Below are 20,919 nucleotides of genomic sequence, written 5' to 3'. Positions count from 1 at the left end.
TGTGCTTCACTTTGTTGTGCAGATTACCTCTCTTTAATAACACTGTAATAATGCACTGTGGGCAATCAGGACTGCTTATTGAATTTAGAGGATTTTTGTATCAGTATGAGGAAACCCCTGAAATTGTCAGGTATCTATTTCTAAACAAACCAACAACTAAACAGACACTTTCTCCTCTGGTTCATTTTCTGTTAAAATTTTCTATATTTTCTGTATGTTTTTATACAATTTCAATAATATAACTTCAAGAAGACATTACAGATAGAAAACCTGATTCATATCTATACATGCTGTATATACATTACTGTTCAAGAGTTTGGGATCACTTAGAAATGTCCTTAGTTTTTGGGGGAAAAAGCAGTTTTTTTTCAATGAAGACAACATTAAATGAATGATAAATCCAGTATAGACACTGTTAATGTGATAAATGACTATTCTAGCTGGAAACGTCTGATTTTTAATGGAATATCTACATAGAGGTACAGAGGAACATTTCCAGCAACCATCACTCCTGTGTTCTAATGCTACATTGTGTTAGCTAATGGTGTTGAAAGGCTAACTGATGATTAGAAAACCCTTGTGCAATTATGCTAGCACATGAATAAAAGTGTAAGTTTTTATGAAAAACATGTAATTGCCTGACCCCAAACTTTTGAATGGTAGTGTATAGTTATGCCTTCTTTCCCTTCGACTCCTCCCAGGCTGTACTCTGTTAAACGTACACTCTGCAAGTCCTCGTATATGACAGAAGATGCTGGGACGGGAGGGTCAGGGTCAAATTATGTTGCTATCTGCTTGCCCCAGAACTCACACTGCACCCCAAGCCACAAAAACACACATACGCACACACATACGCACACACCCTGAGAAACGGCGCCCTTTGCTTCCTCTCTCCTTCCTGTCTTCTTTGTCTAGACCCAAACCCCTCTGTAACTCCTATACCAGCACACTCACATTCCTCCACACTGTGAAAAATAGGCCATCAAACATTAAAAGGATGTCTGACTTTGGAGAGTCACCGCTCCACTGCGATGAGAGACAGAGAGGGACAGAAACATCAAAGTAGGGTAAGAGGTGAAAGTGAGTGAGCAAAGTAATGAGGTGCAATTGAGAAAAATGAAGGAGAGATAGAGCAGCAGAATAAAGCAGGGGGAGGGCGACAGACACAAGGAGAGAAAGATAAGTTTGTAGTAGCAGCGCTGAAAGCTGGGGTCTTGGGGAGCTTGGTCGTAAATCACACTTTTGTTTCAAAGGGGAGCATTAAGGCCACCTGTCAACAATTAGTCCTCACAGTGATACCCAACTATACACAGCACTGATCATTTTTTGTGGTAAAATACATAAAAAGAAGCAGGTCAGAATCCTCTTTTGGAGGAAATGGAAAGTTTTCAGAACTTAGTTTATATTAAAATCCACAGGAAATTGAAGACAGGTTTCACACTGCTTTTGTCCAGCTGTTAATCCATTCCACACTGGCTCATTTTCTAGATAATATAACATCTAGCCCCTTACTGTGTGATGTTTGTGGTGCTTACGGTGCTCTAACCTCATTCAGATAGTGGTGTCTAAGGCTTTTCATGTTCAGTATGTTAACCTGACCCTTGCCCTCTTTTGTAAAATGAGATACAATATATCTCTGTTTGGATACTGTGATCACATCAGATGCTGAATGCACTAACACAATGCAGGTGAAGACTGTGGTTCAAGACCTCACCCCAACAAATACATAGAAATAAAAAAAAAAAACAACTTAAGAACAGACACACATATAAACACATATCTTTCTGTATATATCTAATTAAAATAATTAATAAAACTATTTGCAATGTTTGCAGAGATTGAGATGAGTCTGAATTTTCAGTTTGGTTTTGTCTGAACAGTCTGGGATATAAGAGTGTTGGCCATCCAGTCTGCTTTTTATGCTTGTATTTCAATTGAATGAAAAATCCAGAGCATGTTTTTAAACAAGTGGAGTAATCAAATCTGAATTGTGCTTTACAATAGAATGTTTTGCCTTTTTTTGTAGCACTCTTTTTGTAGCAATTTTAAATACAGTACAGTGCATTTTGGGGGCTGCTCTGGGTGTTGTGTGTTCAGTGATATATTCGATTGGTCAGACAAGCTCTTGTGCCAAAACAAGTTAATCCTCACCCTCAAGGACAAGCATGTATTTATATGGGACAAAAGTATCAAAATGTGCATGTTGCAATAGGTCATTATCAGTTCACCAGTGAGATCTGTGTGGCATAAGGTCATGTACATCTCCGTGTGTCTGTTATTTTGAAGATAAATTGACTGCAAGGCATCCTGCCACATGTAAATTTAGAAAGTCAACCCCCTCCACCGCCACTGCTGCCACCAGCGTTGATAAAAACTACATAATTTGCGCAATTTTCACCGGATGCAAACACGTTGAGTCACATTTGCTTTGTGTCTGTCTTCCGCCTGTTTTTGTGAGTCTGGTGTGAATTTTGGGCAGTGGAGGCGGTTTTCTTAGGCTGGCAGAGAGCAGCAGGGTGAGGCAAGTCGGGGCCGGGCCACCTAGCCACAACAGCTGCTCTGTGATTGTCGCCAGCGAGGACAGCGTTGATTTTTGGGAAGGAACTGTAGAAAAGTACACATCCTTCTCAAAGCTGCCAGCCCAGGCCGCCGGCACACCTAAAAATAGAGACTGCAATTGGCCGTCTTCTTGTCACTGTTAAAATCTGGAATGACTATTTATGTCCCTGTGTACAGTACATTTTCTCTACCTCCATTTTTTTTCTCAAGCCTTTCCTCTGTGTGATCAGTGTATTGTCATTTGAGGTGATGACCCATAATGTGAGCGTCCCACGCTGTAAAGTGCGGTTTGTCTGCAGCCCAACTCATGCAAGGCTAGATTAGTAAGTGCAGCTTCTCTGCACAGGGCAGAGGTTATTAAGGCTATACCAGGCATATGGCAGCCACTGTAGACGTTCTATTATTCAGATGTTTTTCAGATCCAGCCGTGGTACTGTAGCATACAACAGTGTGCAGTGCACAAAAGAGATTTTGAGTGCTTTAAAACCAGCTTCATTATCATAATAATCTAAAAACAACTGTCAGGGTTCTTGTTGCTTTGTGCTGTACTTTGCGTTTTAGTGCCGTAGGTAGGGATGAGCTTTATATCTACTAATTCGGGGTCAGTTTGTCTACTTTCAGCATGAAATACTGCTAAATATTGCCACATTTCTCTTTTCTGCTTCACTTTTATGAAAGTTATGACTTGGCATGCATTTTTTAACATGCATGAGTGCCTTTCGTGTGTATACACACCACTAGTGATACACTTCCTAACCATAAAACATCAACACAGGGCTATTAGTCAGTGCAACAGATTTGTTTCCTCACCAAGCAGAAGCCCTGGTGGTCCGATCACGGGGCCATCTGGGCCTTGGCGCTGGTTCAGAAAGAGAGGGGGAGGTAAAAAACAAGGTGTGACGGGAAACTGTTAATTCACTTGTTGATAAAGGGACACTTCCTTTCTGCTATTAGAGGCTGACGGCTTGCTTATTTGGGTTTGAACTTTTGTTTTATCTCGCCCTCCCCCCTCCCCCAGCAGTCCCTTTCGTCAGTCATCGTCCTGTGGTGAAAAACACCAATGCTCTGCAGAGGTCGATGCCAAGGAAACATTACCTCATAACTGCTGGTGTGTGACACGTATGTACATGGCCTCACAGTGACCCTGTTTTTGACAGTATGGTTACTGTAGATTAAACAGTTGCATAGTACAAACAAAAAATGTCCAAAGTTTCACCCAGCAGCTTCTAAGATAGTAGATGAGTTTAGCAGAACAGGTTACAATGTTCATTTCAAAAATGTGTGAACTGTATGAACCAGTGAGATAGATTACTTGTCCAGATTCTTGTCATGGTGATGAGCTGTCTGCCTTGGATCAGTGGCCAGCCTGGGCCTGAGCTAACCAGCATTTGTAAAGCCACCACTGGCCCACATGTGCGCGTTATTTTTTTTTCTATTTAAACATTTTTTGCTTTTCTACCAACCTCACGTAAATGGCCCCTGCAACAAAGGAATGCTTTTTACTGACACCCCTCCAGCCTCAATAGATCACCCTGTATACACTACCATTCAAAAGTTTGGGGTCACTTAGAAATGTCCTTATTTTTGAAAGAAAAGCAGTTTTTTTCAATGAAGATAACATTAAATGAGTGATAAATCCAGCATAGACACTGTTAATGTGATAAATGACTATTCTAGCTGGAAACGGCTGATTTTTAATGGAATATCTCCATAGAGGTACAGAGGAACATTTCCAGCAACCATCACTCCTGTGTTCTAATGCTACATTGTGTTAGCTAATGGTGTTGAAAGGCTCATTGATGATTAGAAAACCCTTGTGCAGTTATGTTAGCACATGAATAAAAGTGTGAGTTTTCATGGAAAATATTTTTGAACATAGCAGATATGTTTATACATATATAATCATGTTTTACATCTCCTAATTTTTAAAAAACAAAACAGAAGAAAAAAAGTATCAACCCTACTGGTAAGACTAGTTCGCTTGATGTTTGCATCTTTGCATTCACAGAAACACAACCATAGACTTTCTAACACTAACCCCCGACATGTATTACAGGCATTTCATCAGTGACACGAGCATCTCTTCTTTTTTTTATTTATACTGAAACATTTGTATTGTGATTTTGTGTTTCCACTGAGAGCTACAAATGGACAGGAGCAGTCTGGGAATTTGGGAAACATTAGATAATGAGCTATGAATTTCTCACTTGAATATGCTAACATAAACTTTCCAAGAAAGCCCTTGTTAGTAACATAGTTTACTGCAATAAGCTGAAGTCCTCGAGTTGTTCATGGTTGCAGCTCTGGGCTTTAGTACAGGAATGGCCCTCTGTGTGGCGCTGTGTGGTCAGGATTGCCTCCAGTTTGCAGAGGGAGGAGCAGAGCGGGCAGGCCCTGCACACAGACAGACCGACAGAGAGGAAAAGACTTGTAAAGCTTGAGTTGTTGCTGCGAGGGTTTTGCCTTGATACAAATCTAACAACAGAGAAAAGCGGGGTAATTTCTCTGGCTTTTTTTTTTTTTTTTTTTTTTTTATGAATGGTCACTTCCTCCAGCTAAAACAACTTAGAGCCCTCCTTTGGAGTTTGTGCTTTTTAAAGAGGCAGTCTGAACACTTTCCTGGTGAATGTAAAGACCTCTTAGCCGTAACCTTTGTCTTTTTTTCTTTCTTTTTTTTAAAATTGTGTTTAGAAGATGGTGGAGGAAGAGTGTACATTTTTGTGTTAAATTCTACATTTTTTAAATTGAAGATTTATTTTTTTTCTGAACAGCATTTATTGTCATAATTCATGTATTTTATTGGGCACAGAATCCAGCATCACGTTTAAATCCTACTGTATATATCTTAATAATTTAACCGACAAATTACTTGTCAGCAGGAAATGGGAAATGGCAAATGGCTTCCTAAAAGGAGCAGATGTTCTTTTAAAAGCATTTTTCTCTCAACCTGCCATCTAGTCAGAGGATTAGGCTTTGTACATTACTCAGTACATTTGATTTAACAGTTGTGTGCCATCAAAGGTAAGCTAGTGTTAGCGGCTTGTGTTTGTTGTAGACTGCGTCGGCAGGCTTCCCTGCTTCCCTGTGGTCGGCAGAGGAGCCAGAGCCCAGCTCGGCTTGAGTCAATAAACGGAGAGCTCAGCGCAAAACCACACAGCAATCGAACAAGCTGTTTACCCTGAAAATTAGCCTTTCCCTGTACTTTTAAGGCTTTTAAAGCGACCAAAAATACACAGTGTGAGGAATATGTATCTTGGCCAGCGCTCCAGCTTCACCAGAGACCTCTGTCCTTTTTATACGAACCCTAATAACTCAATCTCCACAACCACTAAACCCTCTTATCACCGGGTGCTCGCCGCTGCACTCATCATTATTTGATTTGCAAAATTGTAAGGTAGAGATAAAGAAATAAAGCTGGCTTGCCATTACACACAGGCGGCACTTGTGGCTTCCAGCTTATTGCCTACCATGTGAAAAGTGCATGCTCTGAAAAGCTAAAGCCTTCCATTGTCAAAGAATCAATAGGTTTTATATCCCACTTTTGTTCTGCAGCAGCAAGTGGATCTTCTTTATGCTTTTTTGGTGTTTATCTCTAATTTTACCTCCAGTTTCTTTTTTCTTGTGTTCAGCTTTAAGTTTGTCTTAAGGGGCCAAGGAGTGTGTTGACAGATCATCTAGCTTAAATATTTAAACTGTGTACTGTATACTGAATATATTAACTGAATTTTCTACGTTTTGTGCTGGAGCCCTGCTAATCTATTGTAGGTCTACAGCTTACTATGTGTAAAGCCAGCATGTCAATAATCAGAATTAGATTTTTTCTACACATTTATGGTGTCTGATAAATTACTGCTCATGGACAGGTGAGATAATCTGAAACAAAACAGATTCTTTTTGTTAAATTAATTAATTCTAAGATAAATCTCAAATTGTCTTAGTATTTGCTAACAAAAATAATTAAAGCTGGTAATATTTGAATGTGACACTGCATAAATATCCATATTAGCTCCTTTTAAATCAAAAGTGTCTATGAACCCAAAAAGAAACTCTATGTTTGCTCTTAAATTGCGTGGGGACTTCTATCATGTCTAAGTGTTTTTGACTCTGTGTTTATTTAGACTGAAATGTCAAAACTCTGCCTGCGAAACTCGGATCAAGGTGGCCCGCCAGTTGTGCCCAGCTTTTTAAATAAGACATTCTGCCACAGCTAAATGCTGCTGCAAGTCAATCAATCCACATTAAATCAGGATCATTTTTAAATGGAGAGGTTTAATCAGACGTATATGTGTGACTGCAGTTAGTGTGTTTTGAATGCAGTGGGTGGTAGATGTTTGACCTTCAGTGCAGATGAAAGAGGACGGGAGCAGCTGTGAGAAAATAATTAACAGAACACAGACCTCTGTAGGAATTATATTAAAACATGCTGATTATAAAGGAAATGTTGAACATTTCACTTTGACTTGATGATTTTCATCCAGTAGCTCAGAAAGACAGCGCAGGGCGGCTGTGACAGCAGCACAGACGTCTCATTATCTCCTCTCTGTCCCTCTTATTGTTTCCTCTCCTTCGGACCACTGAGTTATAAAAGGAGAAGCATTTAGAGCCAGACGGAGCGACGGATGCAGCCAATCTCCTCTCTGACTGGGGGAGGCCGACTTCTTCTCATTTAGCTTCAAGCACACTCCGATCTGTTTTTGATCATGTTTAATTACAAAAGTCTCCCTTCTGATTGAGACAAAAATACAATCCGTAGTTGCACGTGTTGAAAATATTTTTCACATATAGTATAGAGTTTGTTTATTGCGTTGTGTAGCAATGGAAGAAAATTCTGTTGACTTTACTTTCATCTGTATAATTTCCTTTGGCATGGCTGTAGTACCTCAGAAAGATGGTGGAACTGCAGATTTAGTTTTTTAGAGTTACTGCATTTTGTGTGGTGTTCTGAGACACCTGTTGGACCTGAAGTGCTTCAAAATACCACATACACTCTTTAATATTCATACAACAGTGAAACAAAGGCTAATCTTTAATTATCTATAATCAGTATATGTTATTTGTCTTAAAAAGTTCTGCTATATTCACTTTAAAATGCCCAAAATTAATCTTAAATCAGGAGAATGAGTTTTAGTGCGGTTTGCCTTATTTTCTTAATATTTTTATTTTTTTATTAAAATAATTATTTTATGAGATGTGGAGACACACACACATTTCATTCATGTTTAGTGCGTCAGTGATCCAAATATTGTGTCTGTCCAGTCCTGTTGTATTGAGCAGCACTCAACATCAACCACATTCTTCACATCTTTGTGGACTAAAATTTGTGTGAGTTTGTAGTCAGATAGACTTTAGATTTCCATTGTTCTTCATGTTTGTTTGATGAGTGAAAAGAACAGTAAAGAACACAGAACGCATCCTTCTCCACTCTCCCTCTCCTGCCCCCTCTAAATTGCTTTATAAGTGTGTATGCTGTATATGTGCATCCCCATCCACCCACACCCCCCAACCCTCTCCTGCTCTCCAAACATCCAATCACTGGCCATAACCCATCCCTCTTTACTGTGAGGCACTGGCTCCTTGACCCAAATCAGATGATGACTACACACACACTTGTAAACACTCGTACACACACACACACACACACACACACACACACACACACGTATGGATGGAGTGTGGGTGTCATTTGATCCAGTGGAGCTGTCTGACCCCCTCCCAGCTCTTCTTGCTGGCGACTCAGTCCTGTCTGATGAAGCCTTGTAAATACTGACATGCTGTAAACTTGTAGATCTGATTTCAGAGTGCTGTTTGTGTGTGTGCGTGTGTGTGTGTGTGTGTGTGTGTGTGTGTGTGTGTGTGTGTGTGTGTGTGTGTGTCTGTGAGTGAGTGAGTGAGTGAGTGACTGAGTGAGTGGGTGTGTGTTTGTATTGCTTTCACCTGATTGTTGTTTGTTAGACATGCACAAAGTGTGTTCTTATATGTAGACATATTCAGCTTCTGTATTGCTGTCATTTTTTTAGTTTTTTTTTAGCTGTCGTTTTTTTTTTTTTTTTTTTTTTTAAGCCTGCTGCGTTTTTCTTCTTCTGACCAAACTACTCTTTTGCCATATACAGCATGTTAGACACTAAAAGTCTCACTTTCTTTTTCTTCGTAGAAGTTTTATGATAAAATTAGAAAAATCTTGTCCTGGGAATTTTTTTCCCCCCCCTTAAAGCCATTGTTGACCGTGTGGGTTTTTTTTTTTTTTTTTAGTTCCCTGACATGAGAAATGTCAGTGAAAATACAAAACGTTCAAAAATGTTCCCAAATAGGGCCGTTAATAAAAGCTCCCCGTTAGCTTGCGGTTTGGGAGCGGGAGACTGGGCAGGAAGCCATTTTCACACAGGCCGGCCTGACCTCGACTCTTAACTCTGACTGAAAATAGCAGACAAGCAAGATCGCTGTACAAAGAGAAAAGAGAGAGGTAGAAAGGGAAACTGAGGAGATAGATCCCTGCACTGCAGCGATACCTGAGAGAGAAAGTAAAAAGGAAGCGGGAGGTGAAACAAAAAGTCCTGATGGCTTTTCCACCAGTCTTCCGATTCCTTTGCAAAACAGTAAATCTTGTGAAGTTTATTTTCTTTGCAGCATCTGTGTTTTATAAGGGCTCTTTTAATTTGTTTTTACTCTGTCCAGTGGGGGATCCCCGCTCCTTCTTTTTTCTCTCCCTCCCCTTTGTGTTCGACCCTTTTTAGCCCTCCCTGCAGCCCATTTCTCTGCCTTTCTTCTCCTCCCTTCTGTTTTTTTCTCTCTCCCTCTCTTTCCTCCTCCTGTGAAAGTGAGTGTTTTAATAATGATACTTTGGGGAATTGGGATGGTAGAGCAGCTTTCTCCTCCTGCTCAGAGAGACTGGCCCCCTCCTCCCCTTCATTCTTCTTCCTCTTCCCTTCTTTAATCCCTCCCTCCTTTAACATGTCTGGGAAACTTGGACTATTAAGGAATGAATCGTAGAATGTTGGGAACGACGGATACAAGGTGTGCCGATATTGGTCAGTTATCAAAGAAATACTTAAAAGGCCTGGATTTTTTTTAAAATAATGGTGCCAGTATAATAACCATGTTTCATGGTCAGTAATAATAATAGTAATTGTTTTTGTTGTTTTAAAGTTTTTTTTGTATAGCAACTTTCGTGCAAAAATGCAACCCAAAGTACTTTGCCATGAAGATCCAAAAGTGCCATAAGGGGAAAAAAAAGAAACATAATTACACTCATAATAAAACATTAAAACGTGATGCTAATGAAACTAATACAGTTACCCCAAATTAAAAGCCAACACCAAATTAATTATCTTTGAAATATGACAGGAGAGTTGCTATTGTAAGAGTCAGGGGAGGTCTAGGTCCAGAAAATCCAAAAGCAGCCTGTTTATATCTGATCAACAGCAAGAAGAAGCACTTGTCAGACATTTCTGCCTGCATCTATCTGGAAGTATATATCGCCAGATATGTATGTAACTGTATGTCAAAAAGTTTTGAAAAAAATAAATACAGGCATTATTCAATGAATGGATGTATCTCACACAACACAAAAAAAAAAAAAAAAAAAACATGTCCACAACGCATGTCTGCTCAGTGATTTGCCTAAATGAATGAATGACCTGATACACTGTTACACCCACAGCATTAAAGCGACAGCTCCAGCCGTGCTATGGCAGCAGTGTGGTACTAAGCAGCTGCTGTGAATGAAAGTGGCAGGACGGGTGCTCTAATGATTATAGTGACTTTGCAACTTTAAGTTTTACTTGTTGCACAAAGACTAAAGATTGTTAAGAAATGCTGTGGATAAATGATGAAAAAAATGATGCATGTAGTTCGTTTTGTTCTAGGTTTCACAAGATATGTATATAATAATGCTCTTACTTTCTATTCTGTGAAAGGAAAGTAGAGGTCAATTAATGCTGCCTGTGTCCACATGTCCCAACAGCTTGCGAGGGTACGCTTGATGTGAATTTCATCATCTACCCAAGTCTGTGTGGATCTGCAGAAGCAGCATGCAGCCCAAAATTTGTGGCTGCACGGATTGTCCGCACTGCAAGCGTATCGACTGCACATATGCCAGGAAAGCAAATGAAATGATAAATAAAACAAATGACTATTAGAAGGAGAGACTGTACAAGGAGATTCTCCACCATTACAACCATCATTTAAAAGCTGTAATTAAAGCAGGCAGGATGTACACTACCGTTTAAAAGCTTGGGATCACCCAGGCAATTACGTTTTTCATGAAAACTCACTCTTTTATTCATGTGCTAACATAACTGCGCAAGAGTTTTCTAATCATCAGTTAGCCTTTAAACACCATTATCTAACACAATGTAGCATTAGAACACAGGAGTGATGGTTGCTGGAAATGTTCCTCTGTACCCCTATGGAGATATTCCATTAAAAATCAGCTGTTTCCAGCTAGAATAGTCATTTACCACATTAACAATGTCTATACTGGATTTCTGATTCTTTTAAAGTTATCTTCATTGAAAAAACTGCTTTTCTTTCAAAAATAAGGACATTTCTAAGTGAGCCAAAACTTTTCAACGGTAGTATACATTTATACTTTCCTTCCATCATTTTGCCTAAAGTAGGAAGTAGGAAGATCAAACTCCTCCAGAAATTCTGCCCTACAATATCAGAAATGATCTATCAGTAACTGCTTTATCCTATAAAAGTGAAGAGTCACAGCATTCCAAAAACATCCACGGGAACCTGTCGCCGCTTCTGTGTTTGATATGAAGGTATATAATCAAAACATGTTAAAAAAAAACAACCTGCTAATGTTCAAAATTTGATCAGTCAAGAATAAACATCGTAACCGAGGACTTATTTTCAAAGATCTTCTTCAGCCAAATACGTCTCTGATTTGTAGGCCTTTGTCATTGTGTTAGCTTTGTCACCAGACCATCAACGAGGTGTATGTTGGTTGACCTATTGCATCATATTTTGCAATAAATAACCTTCGATTACAAGAACTAGACGGTATATATGGGAATTCTGTCTAACAAACCAGATGACTAGAAAAGTCATTCCACCGTAAAAGAACTTTCCTCAGCATGTTGAAAGCTGCCGTTTTTCCATTCTGTGGGATTAAGCATGAATCCAGTTTGAGCATGTATATACTTATTGGTATGTTTGTTTATGAAATCCTGTGATGAAACCTGCCGCACCCAGCTGCTAATCCCGACCATCAATTTCAGTAGCTGATTTATCATACAAATAACACTGGAGAAATTTTGCATCCTGCTGAGAATTCAGTTCTGTGGAACACTTGTTTAGCCGCTGCTAGGTTTTTACTACACAGTGAAACAACTGCCATTTACATTAAGAAAAAGCTTTTTTATCTTTTTGGCCATGAAAATGGGAAGTGAGCAAAAAACATATCAGCTTCTGTCCAAAAGTATCTTCAAAGCAATGAGCCTAGACGAAAACATAAAAGTATTCCCCTGCTGGGACATTGTAGCTTTCTTCCGCACACCACCTCCTGCTAGTCCTCTAACCCTCTATCTAACAGCTGCAATATCATCCTCAGGTCCAAGGTCTCTCCTAATTCCCAGAGCATCACTCAACATGTCACCTGCCTAACCTGCTGCCTCCTAACACTCCCCATCCCAGTTGCCCTTCAGTACAGCTTGCATTTTTTTTCCCTCTGACTGAAACGCTCTCCCTGGCAGAACAATTCAAATAAGACACAGTGTTTGCGTGGGCACACAGTCTTCAGCTTGTCCTTTCGCACATCGGCTCCTCGTTGGGAGCCGCCTGCTTGTATTGGATGCAAATTGAGTATTAAGAGAGGGGAGAGAAACATGAGATAGCGTGACACGGGAAGGCTGAGGAGAGAGAACCAGCGCGAAGGATAGAGAGAGAGGCTTAATGCGAGAAGAGAATGCAAATGCTGTTGAGACAGGGAGGGATGGATGGAGGAGAGCTGGGTGAATGGTTGGATTAGGGGAGAAAGAAAGGCGAGAGTCAGGTGTTGGTGTGACTTTTTGGTGGGGTCAGAGTTTTTCTGTGGACGACGGCGACAGAGCTGGATTTGCATTGATGGATCTTCTTTCCATGGGGATGTCATGTATCAGTGCTTGGGCACATCATGCCCCAGTCATTAATCAAATCATGGCCTCCATCTAGACCTGTCTGTCTGCCAGATGCTTCTCATCTGTCTGCCTCTCTCTCTCTCTCCCTGTTTCCCTCTTGTAGCCTCAGTCAGCCTTTCTGGCTCCTCTGTCTGCCTTTTTTTTCTGCACCGATATCTTTCATTTTTTTAAAAAAATAATATATCTCACCTCTTGTTAAAAATGTACAGTAAGTCTAATAATAATAATAATAATAATAATAATAATAATAATAATAATAATAATAATAATAATAATAATAATAATAATAAAGTTACATTTCATGACGGTGATGAAAGCAAAGATCAATGATTCGTTAGAGATAGGAAAAGTAGCTTGAAGCAGTACTGTATTAGTAATGATGGCAGCAGTCGTACCAGCAACTGCTGTAACGATGTAGCAATGACAGCTGGTGGTGGTGACAAAGATGGCAGAACCACAATGATATTCAAACTAGATTTTGTGCTCTGTGGCTTCTGGCATCTCTTTGCCTTCAATCTGACAGTAATCAGTAATATCTAAATATAAATATAAAACTAAAATCATAAATCCATCCTTAGACAGAAAGCCTGTGTTCACACAAACACAAAAACTACGTATACACAATCTTTTCAAACACAATTCAGTTTTGGACATTTCTTCTATCTTTGTCAAATCATGCAGCTGTGCACAGGCCTGATTTCCACTCCCACTGTTTGTCATAGGTGGGTGTAGACACACCCTTAATCAGTTGTTTGCATATGTCTGCTCTACCACTTGGACTATGAAAATAACAGCAAAGTCAAAAGTCTTTTAACAGTGCCAAAGCAGACAGGGACACACACATCGCACCAGAAGTGAGCACAATTTATTATTAAACATGGATCTGTGGACTTGCACTCATGCATTCATTTTGTTTTTGTTTTTTTAAAAAAAAAAAAAAAAAAACATTAATAAAGGACATGAAAAAATGCTAAAAACACAATACATTTATCCCTCATGTTGTCTTTACACTCCGCTCTTCCTACCAGTCAAAAATGACCTCCCTCCACTGAGCCTCTAAAATACAACAGCTTAACTGAATTTTCAACCTGAAATCTATTTTGCATGAAGAAACAACCTGTCAGGCGTCACACACTTTATGAATGTCTGGGTTTTTTGCTCTTCAGAGGGCAGAAAGACTGTATTTAATCAGTGGACACCACTCACCTCTATTCCATCTTACATATTACAACTGTTTCCTTTGCTAAAATAGAGGATTATTATCACAATTATTTCTGTTAAAGGTACTGCATAGGTATAAACATTATTTGTTTTGCAGGAGATAGTACTTTTGTATCCTAATAAAAGTACCATAAATGTGCAGAAAGTAGCTTTAAGTGCATTTTGTGAAGGGAAGCAGGGTTAAAAAATAGCAAAAGAGCATATTATGAGGTATAAAATGAACATTATGGATGCTTCTGCAGGTTTCTCATTTTATTCAGTTTAGCGGTAAAACAAACAACTGTGAAGATTATTGTTGAAACCAGACATTCTTCTTTGCTTGCATTTTGTGCGATATACTTCAAAATGTAACCTTTTTATGTTTTTCTGTCTTTTAGGCATATGACACCAGAAAGTCATAGGTTTGGGTGCATTAAAATTCGTATGGATTATCTTCATCTTTGATAGATTAAATATCATCTTTTATCCTTCTGTAGCCCAAGAAGTTTCTGGGAGTTTTCTGCTCCTGTCACATTTTTACTCACTGAGGTTTACAAGTAGAGAGAACTTCAACTTTGTTTGTGCCGTGTAGCACAGTTTTAATGCCATAAATCATATAAAATAAGATAAAATGTAGGGTGAGACTATTTATTAAATTAAATAAACAATTAGGATATTAGTTTTTGTTCATAAAATGCAACAGTGCTAATGTTTTTGTTTTCATCGGGGACTGTTGGTTTCAGCTGAGTTGGTCATGTCTTCTGAGTTGCAGATTTCGTTGCATTTTTTAGAACTGGATTCAAATAGTTTGTTTTCTGTAAATTTTTAAAAGAGATATGTAGAAGAAAGTTATTACTTAACATTAGATCTGGACAGTTTTCTAACAGAACTGTACATCACAAGTAATGGTTGGTGGCTCGGAGAAATGATGTCATTTTGACAGTTTTTAACAAAAAGATAACTTTCCTTTCAAATCTGTTGACCTTCGCTTTGACGCTTAATTAACCCAACACCATTTTTTGGTGTCATTTAAAGATTTCTTTGACAAAATAACACAAAAACAAGAAAAAGAGCACGCAACATATCTCTTCTGACCTTTAAAATCTCTGTTTTACAACATGTCATGTTATGAAAAAGCAAATCTGACAGGGAGTGAAGGGTTTTCATCAATTTCTTTTCTTTTTCAGAAAAACTTTGCTTCTCAGCTCTGTACATATGCATGTTATATTCCACAGCACTAGTTGGACTATACATACACTGCCATTCAGAAGTTTGGGCTCACTTAGAAATGTCCTTATTTTTTAAAGAATTTTTTATATTTTTTTAATGGCAATAGCATTAAGTTAATCATAAATCCAGTCTAGACATTGTTAATGTGGTAAATGACTATTCTAGCTGGAAACAGCTGATTTTTAATGGAATATCTCCATAGGGGTACAGAGGAACATTTCCAGCAACCATCACTCCTGTGTTCTAATGCTACATTGTGTTAGCTAATGCTGTTGAAAAGCTAATTGATGATGAGAAAACCCTTTGTGCAATTATGTTAGCACATGAATGAAAGTGTGAGTTTTCATGGAAAACATGAAATTGTCTGGGTGACCACAAACTTTTGAATGGTAGTGTACTTATCTTCTAAGTCATGATTTGCTTTGTAGAACCTTCTCTTGATAAATGTCCCTCTGTCCCCTCATACTTCATGTCATTCTGTCTGCAGCCCACCACTGCATACCCACCCACACCCCCAGCCTGTCTGTCTCTCAGACGTCCAAGTGGCCTTTTCACGTATCATCTTCTGCCAGTGCGTGATCTCCCACACGTTCCGCACTAACGTGTCTTGGCTGTCTGGGGGGTTGTGACAGTTTGGAACCCCTTGAGTGACAGCACGCCATGATGCTTTGGTCAACAGTGATCATCACCCCACCAGCCACACCTGTTCTTCCATCCATCATAACACTTTTTTTAAGGGTGGGGACTGATGACGAATAATGCAGTTGAGCACAAGTGAAAGGCCCGTTTTGGATGAGGATGCTAAATTCAGTGACACCCCCAGCCCTTTTCCTTGCCCTTCGTTCCCCTCTTAGCTGAAGCACCATTATGGCTTTTCAGGCAACTTCCTGTACAGATTCTTTTTTTTTTTTTCGTCATCCCTCCCCCTCTCCCCTCAATACAAAAGGTGGCTGCCTAGGCTCTGGGGGTGTTTTGAAATGTGAAGGGTTTTCAGGAGCTGCCCTCGTACAGGCCTCTGTTAGTCTGACCCAGAGAGGAGCAGTGGAAAATGAAGGACAGGTTTGTGTAATGGTCTCCTCTCCCCCTGCGAAGGTCACGCAGCATTGTTGGCCGGCGGAGGTCTAGAAGACAGGCCTTTAGAGGACCACAAAGCAGAGCTTTGGCAGGACTAATGAAACTCAGAGCTACACGTTAATGATCTAAAAGACTGGACCAAAACACTCAGTGGTCCCTTTCCGCTCGCATTCAGCCTCCTCTTCATCGCTCCTTCTAAATAATGACAAGGCACTCTGCTCCTCTACCTTTATTGTAACCTTTGATGTCCGCCTTGTTTTCTTTGTCTCCGTGTCCCCCTCCCTCCTTTTCATTCCTTTATGTTACGTGGCCGTCACTCATCTATTAAGGCAACAAATGGAACAAGGAAAACATTCAGAGAGTGTATTGTGGTGTACCCACAGGTTTGCTCTTTATTTCTTTTGAAAGCACTTGAACTTGGAATTTTCCTTGGGTTGCCCATTGAATCAGCAGGATAGACTTTTTTGTTGTAGCTATTGTCACAGGATTACAAACATGTTTGTTTGATAATCCACATTTCTAAAAGTTCAATCTCTCTGTGTAACTGTTTATATGTGATTGTGTCTTTTCTTATTGTACTAGTGGGTCTCCTTGCGTAAATTACCAAAACATATTGTTACGCTTAGCTTAACGGTATATAGCCATGCAAATAGTTTGAATTTCATTTGTCCAGGTGTATTTGTGCCTCCACCTCTGTGTAAAAGAGGTAAACCTAATTCTGTTGTGATTATTGCAGCATTGATAAATGATGTTCACACTGAGTTCTGTTGTATTGAAGTAGTGCTATAAATCTTGCAGTCCATATTTAAAAGCTGGGCAAATAAAGGCAAAATTACTATCACAAAATCTTCTGCAGCAGGCAAGACAATTCCATCATATTAGAGATCACAATCTTCTATGGTCATGGAATTTAAATAGACAGTGAAAAATCTCCGTCATCGTTCTCCATCATTCAGAAGCTGGACTCTCCACTCCTGTTGGACAAAGACTTTGAGCATGGATGGTGGATATAGATGAGAAAATCAAGAGGGGCTGAATTAAAGGAGTGCTGAGCAACTGCTATTAAGCAAACACATTTTTCCAGATTTTTTGTGAGAACCTTTTTATATGGTGATCAGCTCCAGAACAAACCAGTTTTGGAGTAGAGGTTTGTTTGGCAAATGACCAGAATGAATTGACAAGGTGAAAAAATGGCTAAAGAATAATAAATAGATAAATGAACTGTATATTGGCAACCGTTTCACAATGAAAATCCTGCTTTCCTGCCAGAGATTAACTCTGCCTGACTTCTAAAACAAATAGTGCTGCCAGTAAGATGTAGGCTAACTGCATGTTAAGGTAAATAGTCAGTGAACTAGCAGCCTCTCTCTGCCTAATGTAGCTGGTTAAGGTCATTAGGCCTTTAAGAAGTCCTTTGACATGCCCTGATTATGTTTGGCTGGAGCTACATGGCCTGTGTGAGATGAGATGTGTTTCTCTGGATTATCTGTCTCTGTGGGTGTGTTTATGTGTTTGCCCATATGTGTGTGCATGTGTGTTGCGCCAGTGTGTAGGGCCTGTTGATTGGCCTTGATTAACAGACTGCCAGGCTCTAGAAGCAGAGTCTTTGTAATGTAGCATCTTGAGCTGGTTATTTCCAATCATTCCACAGGAGGCCTTGAACCCATGCCTGTGTGTTTGTGTGTGTGAGGGCTGCATGTGGGAGGTGGTGATTCGCTCAAAAAAAAAGAAAAAAAAAATTTACAATATTCAGACAAGGCAGAGAGAGGTGCAGCTTTTTCAACAAGGTCTTCTGGTGGTCTAGTGTGCAGTTTGAAGTGCATGTCAGATGGTGTTTTTCATTTAATTCCAAGCGAGTAATGCTGAGAATTTGCATCTGTAAAGAGCACTGAGCTGAAAAAGCACTGAAAAATGAATTATGTATTGAAGGTTGTACCAGCATTCACAATGTGATTCTTAGTGTTCTGCTACCATTACCTGGAATGGCTGTTGACTGACATGTTTTTCTGTCATGTACCACTCCAAAATCTATGAAAAGAAGTTTTCCCTTTCCCCGCTGTTCACTGAACATCCAGTTCTGTTCACTAGAAACACTTTAAATAATCATGTGTCTCTGTGTTCTGCAGCCAAACTGAGCAGCCAGGATTCATACAACAACTTCACCAACAACAACATGGGGAACCCGCGGCTCACTCCACTCCCCAGCCTCACTGTGGTGCTGCCTCTGGCTCAGATCAAACAGCCCATGACCCTTGGGACCATCACCAAACGCACCGGGTAGGTATTACACACACACACACACACACACACACACACACACACACACACACACACACACACACACACACACACACATAAACCTTCTCCACAGGAACTGCAGTTTATGAAGCACATATGTTATACAGCTACAGTATAAAATGATCCCATTGCCTCATTATCACAGAATCCATAACTTAGTGCAGGAGTGGCTTTCTTTGTCATCCTCCTTTAAAGCTGTACTGTCATAAATAGATTACTCTACACTTAAACATCTTTATTGCCTTGTATACTGTGTATTCAGAAATTAACTGTTTATTACACACTTTCAGATAGTTTTAAGCAGATATACATTGTGTTTGTTAACCCTCTGAACTTCAGTCGGTCTCTCATTTTACAGCTTCCATCACAGTTTTTTTTGTCACTGTGGCCTAATCTTTCACTCCAGTATATAGTTCAAGGACACACTTATCATGTCATTAATCATAAAAAAAACCCAAAAAACATTGAATTTCATTGATTTTTTTTATTTGACAAAGAGCTTACAAGTGTTACCAGTTGTACAGCTTTTACTGGAAATACAAATATCTGAATGCCATATATATTTAACTACTTCCATTTTAATTAGTTTCCGTCTTTTCCTGATATCTGCTATATGTAAGCACAGTGCAATTCAGCCTAATTTACTCAAAAGGTCACTGAATTCTTGTCATTTTTACACGTGTGCGTGCGTGTACATATATTTCACTGTCCACTTTCATTGATCACTGAATTCATTTTCACAATGAACTGCCTTTTATTACAAACAGCCCAGCTCCAATTCACGACAGAGTACATAACTGAAACCTTTAAAATATTCTATCTCCAGGGGACTTGAGTGTAAAAGGATTATTGGCAGCCTCACAACCTCTACTAAATTTACAATTTGGCCATTGTCGAGGAAAATTTAAATCACACTGTATTACGTTTTTAACTTCAGTCTGCGATCGGCTGTCTGTCTCTTCCCATTAATCACGTTGTAAAAACAGTGTATTGTGTCAGCAGTAGCCCTGCGTAGGCCAAAGCCTTTCCTCTCACACATCCAGCTGATGCTCTTGGACGTCTTTTTTCTCAGGCCACCATTTTTTTTGCATAGGGTAATGAAGCACAGCGCACATTCTGTGGGCTATTTGGAAGACAGAAAAAACATCCTGCACTGCAAGAAAATAAATAAAACCCTGCTAACAACTTTAAATGGTATTCAAGTTGTATTTAAAGCAGCGTAATCCTGATAGCTTTGAGTATATAAACAAGTGCAGTTGTGAAAGTAAAACAGCTCTGCTCTCATGCACCTCTGTCTTTTTTTGCATCTGCATCTTTGCCACGCATTGAAATTATGTAGTTTTAAGACCATCAACAACTACAGGCCTTTGCTAAGTGTATTTACATACAGTACAGGTGGCTCCACAAATATGGGCCAATTTTAATATTTTCATTTAAATGTAATTTTCATGCCCTGTTTGAATGGGAAATGCTATAATGATTCAAACAGACGGCGAGGGATTTATTTCCCCGGGATATTTGATAAGTGAGCTTTGAGGATGAAAATAGAGACCTGATCCTGCGGTCAACATAAACAACATCAGGCCATTTTCCAAATCATTAAGATGACCTGCAAAGTTCATTTGCTTTGTAAAAATGATTATTGCATGTGGGCGACTGTGGTGTCCTGCACTATGATGATGTCCTGGCACTAGTGGTTTGCATTTGGTTTTGTTGTAATATTTAACATCATACAAAGGTGGGTACTTTTAATTTAGGTTCTTAGAAAAATTCAGAGGCTTTTTTTATTGTTATGTATTTTTCTTTTCTTTCTAATTTATGAAAGATTATGTTTCCAACTTGGGTCTTCTCTTCTGTCTCTTCTGCTTTAATGTTTCACTTTTTTTTTCCAATGGTATTTCTTTCTTGTCTTCATAATTTCCTAGAAGCTCATTGCTACTTCACACATCACATATTGCTGCAATGATTGTATTTGTGTCTTTCTTTACTGTCTTGTCTGTGCTGTTCTTCTGCTTCTTTGCTGTTAAGAAGTAATGAGTTGTTTCATCTCTTCATTTATTTATTTATTGCTTATTCTTATAGTGTCACACTTCCAATATATTTTCGGTCACTTAGTCTAGTTTGTGCTGTGAAATAGAAATATTTTCAGTACTAATTCCAATGTGGTACTTGTATTTTGATACCAAAACAATACATTATTTGATACCCAACTTTGATAAGTATATAGAAAAAATGGACTCAAATCAAGAACAGTATGATCAAAGTTGAATGACTACAGACACGATGTGGCCAGTAGTTGCATTAGCTTCTTTCTTTGCTTTTTCTGTGCATTGATTTTGGGTTGGCTTGTTTCTGTTCATTCATAACCGAACTGAAACATTACATGTATCAGTAGCTAGAATAGCAGCCAGAGAATATTCCCTCAAAGAATCCTGGA

The 20,919-nt window shown here is 39.2% G+C and overlaps 1 protein-coding gene across 3 annotated transcripts in view; it reads left to right on the top strand.

Annotated features, from left to right (window-relative positions):
• Positions 1–20,919, top strand: part of bcas3 (BCAS3 microtubule associated cell migration factor) — a 398,522-nt gene that overhangs the window by 95,621 nt on the left and 281,982 nt on the right. For all 3 annotated transcript variants that reach the window (XM_055011827.1, XM_055011829.1, XM_055011828.1), the window contains exon 16: positions 18,311–18,461. In XM_055011827.1, the coding sequence (XP_054867802.1) occupies positions 18,311–18,461 (151 nt within the window). The remainder of the gene's footprint in view (positions 1–18,310; positions 18,462–20,919) is intronic.

The sequence above is a fragment of the Amphiprion ocellaris genome, chromosome 7, assembly GCF_022539595.1.
Source record: "Amphiprion ocellaris isolate individual 3 ecotype Okinawa chromosome 7, ASM2253959v1, whole genome shotgun sequence".
Lineage (NCBI taxonomy): Eukaryota > Metazoa > Chordata > Actinopteri > Pomacentridae > Amphiprion > Amphiprion ocellaris.
Note: the sequence above shows the minus strand (reverse complement) of the source record. Positions and strands in the feature narration are given on the sequence as shown.